This window comes from Agelaius tricolor, unplaced genomic scaffold (genome assembly GCF_023055355.1).
Source record: "Agelaius tricolor isolate 1412-34295 unplaced genomic scaffold, bAgeTri1.0.p SCAF_12, whole genome shotgun sequence".
NCBI lineage: Eukaryota > Metazoa > Chordata > Aves > Passeriformes > Icteridae > Agelaius > Agelaius tricolor.
The window spans coordinates 14,177,093-14,187,109 of NW_027269272.1; the positions used below are offsets into that span (position 1 = coordinate 14,177,093).

The 10,017-nt window shown below is 45.8% G+C and overlaps 1 protein-coding gene across 4 annotated transcripts in view; it reads left to right on the forward strand.

Moving 5' to 3' along the window:
- The window catches only part of LOC139594958 (D-beta-hydroxybutyrate dehydrogenase, mitochondrial-like), a 17,552-nt gene extending 8,049 nt beyond the window's left edge, over window positions 1-9,503 (forward strand). For 3 of the 4 annotated variants that reach the window (XM_071437721.1, XM_071437720.1, XM_071437719.1), the window contains exons 3-5: window positions 1,972-2,141; window positions 5,646-5,798; window positions 7,335-9,503. In XM_071437721.1, the coding sequence (XP_071293822.1) occupies window positions 1,972-2,141; window positions 5,646-5,798; window positions 7,335-7,816 (805 nt within the window). In that variant the 3' untranslated portion in view covers window positions 7,817-9,503. The remainder of the gene's footprint in view (window positions 1-1,971; window positions 2,142-5,645; window positions 5,799-7,334) is intronic. The other variant, XM_071437718.1, reaches the window with a different exon arrangement.
- Window positions 9,504-10,017: the final 514 nt, after the last annotated feature.

A 10,017-nucleotide genomic window follows, 5' to 3' on the forward strand; every position in this document is an offset into this window, starting at 1 on the left:
CTCTAGGTGTTATCCCAGCCAACAAATCTACCATTTTAAAAACAAGGAGGAAGTACCATATAGAACCTAACAAGGAATGTTCTTAAAGCCCCTGAAGACCACAGAACATAAGATTATGTTCACTTGCTTCCATAAAAATCTATAGCTGCTCCATTTGTGGTGTTCAGGACAAAAGAATTGAGCACTTTGTTTTACAGTTAAATAGTGGCTAAGGTGGTGTGTGCAACTATGAAAGTGGTCCCAATTTATATTGCATGTTGAAGTCAGTCTTCCAAAATCAATATGTTTTGTCAATAATGAGTAAATTGTAGCTGGGAAGGTTGCAGATAGAGTTACACTGGTGATAGGGGAAAATTAATTTCCCTATGAATAATACAAACAATTTTTACTGGATTTTTAAGTTGCCAGCCTATGACTTTGTTTCTCAAAAAGCAGTGGAAATATTTCTTCTTTGTTTTATGAGTATTATGCAAGATTAGAAAAAAATGCAAGGAAAGTCTTTTCAGTGCTCAAATGACAATTGGCAGTTGCATGGAGATATAGTTACAGCTTTTTATGTAGGTATAATAAATCTCTCTCTTTACAAGCTGAATTTGCTCCACTTTATACACTGTTAAGTAGTGGAAATTTGCTTTATAAAACTTGGTGAGATGCAGTAGCATCTTCCAGAAATACAGTGAGGCATCATACAACCCTCATCTGTTTCAAAGGGAATGTAATAGTTTGGTGACCATGGTTGTTGACTATTTGTAACGAGGAGATTGTTTTCGTGGCTAGATAAGAGGGCCAACACAGCCCGTTTGATGTGCATTAGAAAAGCTTCCAACTTTGTTTGCTGTTCTTGTTGTACTGGGAAAGAAGTCAGTTGTGAAATGACATGCAGCCGTGGGGCCAAGAACTCATTCCTACTATTGTCATAATGCCAGTGTAACTATATATTGATTTTTAAGAGAACTGCCCTGTTTTGCTCACGTTTGTGATGGACATTTCAGCTCTTTTCCTTCAGTACGTGTCATTGTTCACTGGACTGAAGGTGGAGATGAGATGTTGTATACTATATGAATTAAATAGCCTGAGATATTTATAAAAAACTAAGCAGCTACATGTTTTTTATATCTGCCTGGCTGCAGAGGCTGCTGAGCAGGTGACTGTGGGTGGGTTGCTCACCTTGTTTGCCCTTGTGCTGTGGGAGGTGGTATCAAGTGATAAAGGAAGAGTGGCAGCCAGGCATGGTGACTCACCAATTCAAAACTTCTTCCTCCCTAATGAGGCAGAGCTTGTGATTCAGGGAATAGTTTTGTGAATTAAGTCTCAAGCCTGCTGTGGAACTGTGTAGCTAATCTGTGCTCTTTTCACTTTTATTTGTTATTTACTACCTGAGCAAGGCTCTAAGGCTTAGGCAGCAATCTTGCCTGGAAGTAAGCAGGTAAAATTTGGAATTTTAACTATGCTTACATTTGACTAAACAAAAAAAAAAAAAAAACAAAACCCCACAGTAATAACAGAATCTCTAATGATAGCAGTGGGATGGGGAGGAAATAAAGGAAAAGGTTGGAAAGGAAAGCAAAGCCAGGAAGTTCTTATTGCCTATAGAGTGAGGAAAAAAAAAAAAGTTCTTTCTTCCTTAGCCAGAATCTCCTTTCATGCCTCATGTGTGTAACTGTGCTGCTGTGTAGCAGATCTTCACTGAGCAGGTATTCCTGAACATCTGACTCCAATTTCTGTACAAGTTATGTTACCTGTAGAGCACAGAGACCGAGGCAGTGGAGAGTCACCCATGGTCCTCCCCTGCTGGCACAATATTTCAGCATGTTAGGGATGTGAAACCCATCATGAGGAGCCAAGAGCGGGGTGGGCTTTGTGGTGCTTCAGGGCACTGGGTCACTGATGCAGTTCTGGAAGTGGTGCTGGAGGGAACAGGAGGGTGGCACACTGGTGCATTGCTGCATTGCTGTTCTTCGTCCATCTTAGTGGGACACCCTTCTGTTCTGCTGAACAGGATGAGAATGGAGATGGAGCCAGGGAGCTGAGGAACATGAAGTCTGACCGGATGAAAGTGCTACAGATGGACGTGTGCAGTGACCAGGAGGTGGCTCAGGCCGTGGATTTTGTGAAGAGGACCCTGAAGGAGCCAGAGGAAGGTATGTAGGCATCTTTTCCTCACAGAATCCTTTCTACAGAGCAGACCATGTATTTACCAGGTCTTTTGCTCTGTGCACCACCAAAAGAGGGTTAACAAGCCTAAAGGCCTGTGACAGTGTGTGGCTGGCAGTCAGGCTGTGCTGTACTCGGGTCAGTGAGGACAATTGTCTTGCTATTGATGTGGCAGCCACATGGAAAGAGACCAAGACTGGCTGGAGGATTAGGCTTTAACTGTACATCCCATAAAAAGCCATGAGTGGCAGCTAGCCCACAAGTATCTGTGTCTTTGTCCTTGAATGTCTATGAAGGGCACAGAACAGCCAAAGCTTGATCCCTTCCTTACACTCCTGCCACACGTGCTCCTAGCTCATGCAGACCTTGCAAGTCTACTAATGAAGAGGTGCTGGTCCCTGGCTGCTTACTGCTGCTGTCCCCTCTGCTGTGTGGGTACAACTGAGTGCTGAGCTGGAGCACAGATTTGAACTGCCCCCGAACCTGGATTAATCTTCAGTCAGATCAATCCATGTTTTCAGTTTGCCAGACAACATCCTAGAGGTGATTGTAGTGGAATCCAGGGTAGGCTTGGCAGAGGTGACCTTAATCCACATGTCACCTTAAGCATGAATCCAACTCATGGATCCCAAAGGCATGTCAAGGGAGAAAAGAGTTCTTTCCTTCTCACAAGTGCTTTGGCAGTGAGATGTGAGTTTACAGTCAGAGCCTGATGTGACACCACCTGACTTCTTCCCATGTGATTATGTGAGACTTCTTGCCCTGCACAGGCTTTTCTGCATCCTCTGTGCCAGTAGCAAGCTGGCCAGCAGCTGTAGACACAGGCTGAGGGTGAACTGAGTTTTGACATCTGTGGCTTCAGGACTTCCGGGTTGTGACTTGAAGGTGGTTGCTCATCTTGAAGCTTGGATGGGTCTGCCATGGCCCTGGTTTTGTTCCCAGCAAGTATGAAGCTAGTAAATAACAGCAGCTCTAATCTTCATGCAGATTACGTGAGCACACCTTTCCTAAAACAAGCATATGAAATGTAACTGAGCAATGTACCAGCTCTGATCCCACACATGTTCTCTCTGCATGATTTTTCTTCCTACACAATCACTCAACCCTCGTCATGCTTTTCACAGCTTCTTAAGCTTTTCCTGAAGAGCCCAGCAACAGCAGTGGTAGCAGAAAGCCTTTTTCCACTGAGTGAAAGTTTGGAAGGGAGCAGCTCTATTGCTTCTATAAATGCAGCAGTGTTTGCAAAATTGTGTGTGTAGCAGGGACAGAGAAGTCTTGCATCCCTGATCAGCAAGTTGGACTGGTTCCTCCTGTAGCTGTTTGCCTTAGGACTGTGTGCAAAGAAACAAAGGCTTCTTTTTAGGCCCATTGGTGTGACTGAGGTTTGAGGCTTCCCAATAAATAGTACTCAATAAATGGGTGCAGGAACATAAAGACTATTTAGACTGAGGTGCCTTGCACAGAGGTGTGGTTGCACACTGAATGTGGCCCCAGAGGAGCTAGTGCAGAACAGTTTTTGGGCTCTGCAGTTCTTTATACCTCTTCTCCCTGTGCTGTGCACATAAGGCTGAACTCTTTTGATAGGAGTGCCCGTTTGTTTTTGGTCTCATGCAGTTCCCACTGTATTGTTGACTCTAGAAACGTAATAGTGATAAGGCTCAGCTCAATAAACACACTGCTGTCCAGCAAACAGCCCTGTGACTGGGCTCCCCTCAGCACTTTGTTCTGTTTGTAACATGCCCTGATCTGTGAGCAGTGGAATTCCAACAGCAAACTGTGGTAAATAATGATTCAGGGACGTTCATGAGAACTAACATCACAACCCAGGAAATGGGAAATTGTACAGAAATTTACAGGAATTTGTAAGGAATGCTATGCAGAGGTCAGTTTGTGACCGACAGTTTGTCTTTGGTAAATTCCTGCCAAATTTTCTCAGAATGTTGTTTTGTTAGTGGTGAAATTACTCTGAAATTACAAAGGGACTCCATTCAGGGTGAGATGCTGTGCTGGATGCAGATCAGTGTGAATTTCAGTCATCTTGACTCACTAAAACTGTGAGCTTCAGTAAACTGCTGTACACAGCTGGAAACAGCCTTCAGGGAGAACAACCTTAGCTGGGAACGGGGCAGGGTTACTGGGGCCCATGTGAGAGCAAAGTCAGTCTGCCAAGGGCATGCTGATGTTTTTAAGTGCAACAGGAGGATAAATTTCATTGCATATTGGCAAAGTATTGCAATTTGCTTACAGGACTATATTTGGTAAAATACGTGGTTACTATCTGACTGAATCAATACAGGGTGAAAGTTAAAAGACTTTCATGCATCAGAGTAGGGAAGCCATGGAGCAGAAGCAGGGCAAGTAGCCCAAAAATTTCTGAGAGAGAGCTTGATAACTTTTATCAACAGGGTGGCATGACATTGGTGCTTTTGATAGCAATGTTGGAGCTCCCTGGACATGAAGACTCCTTCTTAGCCCTGTGTTAGTTCTTGGTAAGAGGAAGGTCCTAGAGTGGAAAGGGGTCCCAACTTCAACTGAGTCTAATGCAGCCCCAACAGTCCAGCCCTGACTCCAACATAGTGAAAAATAACCATGGTGTATGGCAGGACATCTAATGAGGAGCAACTCTATTGTCTTGTTCCAGCTTCTCTGTTTGTTCCTTGTGCAGTTTATGGCTGCATAGTCCCATGCTTCAGTAAATCCATGAAGTATGGATTCAGCCCTACAGACAGTGTGGACAGTATGGATTCAGCCCTACAGACCTTTGCCACTGGGAGTCCTGCAGTAATCACTTTGAAGGGTCAAGTCCTTGCTGACCCACTAAGTCCTGACATGTAAAGGGTTCATCACAGAAGCTCTTGGGAAGTGCAGCCAATTTAATTTTGACAGGACTGCATGTGCAAAAGACATTAATTTTTAAATTCCAGTAGTTATAAAGGTTGGTTGTAAGCTTGCTAGCTCCTGATAAATTTAGGGTTGAGGGAAACCAAATACTTGGACTAAAACACAGCAGCTGTTAACCAGGCCATGAACGTACAGATCAATACCATGCACTCTCCAAACAGAGTTGTGAAGGGGATTAAGAAATCAAAAATACCTGTTTTCTTTCCTTTTTTTTTCCCTCCTAATTGTGGGAGAAAGTCCAGCCCCTTCCAAATTGCAAAATTCATTATAAAGTCACTGAGTGGAGACAAACCTGGGATCAAGAGGAGGCTTAAAAGAGAGCCAGATGCAGCCTTATGAAGCCCCAGAAGAGCATTTGACTGTCAAGAGGCAATACTTGTGTGGCCCCATCACTTTCCTTGATGTTCCAAACAAGCTCCTGGTATAGGAAGACCATATTTCATCTCCTTGCTGGATTTTTCTCTACAACTTACTTCTATGAAAGTACCCAGTTCTTTGCTAAGGTTTTAGGTTACTGTGAACAGCAAGGGAAGTGTTTTCTCTGTGACACTCTTCCTCGTTCCACTCTTTATTCATGTGTTTGTTGGCAGGTCTGTGGGGCCTAGTGAACAACGCTGGCATCTCAACCTTCGGAGAGGTGGAATTTGCAAGTTTAGACAACTACAAGAAGGTGGCAGAGGTCAACCTATGGGGCACTGTGAGGGTGACAAAAGCTTTCCTGCCTCTCATTCGCAGAGCTAAAGGTACATCCTGGGCAGTGGGGTAAGGCTCAGAGCTTTTGTAGCACAGCAAAGAGATGTAGGTAGGAATGCAGGCTGTACTTGGGGGAATGCCTGTGCAGTCCAGGGAGGGTTTCTGAGGATGCCATGTAAGCATTTGGTAGTACAGGCTATTCTTGGGACAGGCCAGGCACCTACACAGCAGGTGCTATCTTAAACATCCAAGATATCAGAGACTTTTTTGCAGTGTTGGCAGATATCACACAGACAAGGCAATCCAGAGTCCACACAGTGGTCATGTTTGGATAACTGCATCTTCTCCCTTCATGTTATTCCATTCACAGGTGACTTCAGGTAGTGACAAAACAAATGAGATTTAATGACAGCCATTTCAGATATCTTACAAGACAATGGTATTGTCAAAACTCTTTGTTTTATATTGAAAAAAGATATGTATGAGCAGAACTCTGAAGAGCTTCTTTATTTAGCATGTGTGGGAATGATGGTATAGGTGTGTGTTCTGGGAGGATAAAAGGGGGGTATATTAAGAAGATTGCTCAGATGCCATTCCCAGACAGCAATTAACCACTAAACAAGCTCTATCTCACTACAAAAAGTATCTTACCCATCAGGTCAGCAGGTCTCACACTCCCTCTAAGTTACACTTAGGTCTGGAATGAGACGGTAGAGCTGTCCACTTGTTTCTCAGCTGAAATTTCGAGCTGCAGAAGGATATTGTGCTCCCTGGCTGTGAAAATGCTCTCTTGTAAAAATAGCTGGTGGAATTTCAAGGGCTTGTTTGTAAGTGTATCTGAAACATAGTGGACATAGTGCTGAGACACACACAGAGGAATGACCACTGCTGTCACTGCCCTGAGTCAGTGCCCCGAGGGCTGTCATGGGCTGTTGGTAGGAATTAGGACAATTGCTCTCCACTGCTCAGTGAACAGCAGCACATCAAGTCTCCCCTTGTTTGTCCCAGGAATGGCCACTGTTGAGACTTGTGGCTGACCAGCTGGGTGAGTGGGTTGTGCTCCTCATGCTGCAGGTGCAGAGAAAGCTCTACTCATTCTCTGCCATCCAGCTCAGGTCTAAAAGTACACACATGTGTTAGGCAGATGAGCTGTCAAGCTTGCAGAAAGAACTAGAACACTTGTATGAAATCACACAGAGTTGTGAGCTTTGCAGCTCATGACACTCTAGGCTGGGAGCTTGAGCCCTTCTCTAGCAAGACACATGGGTGAGGCACACTCCTGAGAACACAGAGCTGACAGTCTCGAAGATCATGGTACTTCCCTACTTGGAAATGAGGAGGGAAATGTCTTTGTAAAGACATGTATGCTTTGTAAATTCTTTGATGCAGAGGTAGGCGTGTGCACACTCCCCTGGAGAACAGGGGTTAGCCTTGCTTGAGGCAGGAGAGAAAAGCTCCATGACAGGGGGTGTGTATTCAAGATTCAGATTTTACTAATCGGCATCGTCCCACTAAGTACCCTTTTACTGGGATGTTCTGGCTGCTGCTTCTGCAGCTCATCCCCGTCCCTGATGGTTCCTCTCTAGGCCGTGTGGTGAACATCACGAGCATGTTGGGACGCATGGCGAGCCCGTCTCGCTCGTGCTACTGCGTGTCCAAGTTTGGGGTGGCGGCGTTCTCGGACTGCCTGAGGCAGGAGATGTACCGCTGGGGCGTGCGCGTCGTCCTCATCGAGCCCGGCAACTTCGTGGCAGCCACGGGCATCCTGACGGCCGCCGGCATCGAGAGGCAGGCCCAGGCTCTGTGGGGCGGGGCCACCCTCGCCGTGCGGCAGGACTACGGCAGAGAGCACTTCGCTCGCCACGTGGCCACCATGAAGTCCTTCGTGGGCAGTGGCCTGAAGGACATGTCTCTGGTCTTGAATGCCATCACCGAAGCGCTCACGTCCCCGTGCCCCAGGAACCGCTACAACCCCATGGAGATGTACTGGTGGGTGAGGCTGCAGGTCATGACCCACCTGCCCACAGCCGTTGCCGACTGGCTTTACATCCCCGGAGCCACGCTGTAGACAGGCATCCCTCAGGCATCCCTCCAGGGCTCACACACAGGCTAGGGCTCACCTCTGCACTCCTTGCTGCTGTGTCTCCCCTGGAGATGCATATGCTTCCACTTTGAGTTGTGGAATTTCAAGTCCTGTGTTGTGGAATGCTAGAACTGCATGGTTTTTTGGTTCTTTTTTTCCCCCTCATTCTTGCTGTTTGTATTTCTTGCTGTGCTGATTAAAGTCGAAAGGTGTTTTCCTTTTAACTATGGAGGAAGCAGAGGAAGGTAAATATAACATGTCAAATATGTGGCCAGTGTAATTAGGTCAGCAGATAAATTTGGCTTATTAATGAGCTCCTGCTTTTCCTTACAAGGGCAAACTGCTAATAGCAGAGCAAAGCTGTTGCTATGAGATGGCTTGAAGGGAGAAACTAAAATGGGAAACAAAAGCAGAGTTTTCCATTCAGTTGAAAATGGGTCAGTCACAGCCTTCCATTGTTTTCCTGATACTGCCAAGAAGCTCTGCTGTGCAGTAACTGTCTGCTCTTTCCAGGGAAACAGCAACACTGCCTCTAAACAGCCTCATTACCTAGCTGCAAAGAAGGGTTCTTCCCTCCCAGCACTGTGGCCAGGAGATGCCAGAGCCAACAACTGGGCACATGATGGGCAGTGAAAAACCCTACTAATAATGAGGTCTGACCCATCTCTCAGCAGCTCCTCTTCACCTGTTTCTCTCTCCCTGGGACAGGGTTTAAGCTGATGTAGCAAACAAATTTGGCTTCTTGGGCTACTACCTTACATGCCTGAACTACTCAACTGTGATACAGACATTGCCCAGCCATCCCCATTTCCTTCTGGCTGGTGAGGGGAGATGCTGTTGGCTTTTCCAAATCAGTTTTTTCATTTATCCTCTGCATTTGAACAGTGATGGGGCACTGTGCAGCTAGTGTAGCCTGACTATGGGCTCTGGAAGGATGCTTTAAGGGACACATTTCCTATTTTTAATATTGCACAATGAAATCTCCATGTCACACAATCATCTTCTCAATCTACCTCTTGATAACTGATATGATATATCTTGCCCAGTATCCCAAAGGATCTCTTCTGTTGGCCACATGCAGGATTTCAATAATGTTTTCCAAGTGCATGGCTGCCTGCCATGCCCCATTCCCTGTGTTCCAGTGGTGACCACTGGTGGAGCAGCCAGTGAGCTGCAGGCACTGCTGGCCAGGCTGGGACCTGAGCCTCTCACTCTTAGGGACCAGCTTTTCCTTCCACTGTTTTGCCTTATGTGAGATTAAGTGGCTGTGAAAAGAGCTTATTGATTGCTCTTTCTTCATCTGCCTCTGCTAGCTCTGACTTGGAAACTGTGCCTTAAAGTTTTTGTATGCCACTGTCTGCAAATTCTTGGAGTCTGCATGCAGCCATGAATGCTGTGATGCCTTCAGGAGGAAAGCAGCTTTCCTTTGGAGATGCTGTCAAGGCAGCTTGTCTTACAAGTAACAACTGCTAGAAATACTGTTGTGCAGTTTGTGTCTTTTCCAGATCATCTGCACATGGAGATTTCCTGGGATTCAGGACCCAAAAGGATCCCACTGAACTGCAGCTTAAACAGTAATCACTTCTGCCTCCTGCACCGTGAAATGTGATTAATGTTAAGTAGCTCTGATTTGCACAGAGAGAAAAATAAATTGTAAGATTTTTGAAGCATATGTCTCTGGCTCCAGTGCTCATTTCTACATTTGTTTTCCCACCTCTTTTGAATCTGACGTTGGGATTTAATTAGGTTCAGTAATTAAGGAGGTGGTTTAATAATAACAATTAATGATGTTTCAGCAGGTAGTGGGGCTGTGGAGGATCAGTGGGAGCTGCCTGGAGCAGAATGGGCAGCATGGCCCATTTCCTCAGCAGAAGGCAGTTAGAGAGGCCTCTCTGTAAACACTGTCAGTGTTTGTATTTTGTGTGGTTTCCCTCGAAGGAGATGGTTTAGAGCAGTGCTGTGCATTATTCATTGCCTCAGCACTCTCCATGTAACTAATCCAAGGGCTACAGCTGCCTGGTAATAAGGATTAGCTCCTCTCATGGACAGAACGGAGACTGGCAAGCCAAGAAGTGTCCCAGACCATGCAAGGACCTCGTGGTTGAGCCAGGGTTAGGATTTCACAGCATGTGAGCCCCAGTCCCCTCCTGTGGCCCCTGAGAAGTGCTAAGAAGGGCTGTTAGTGC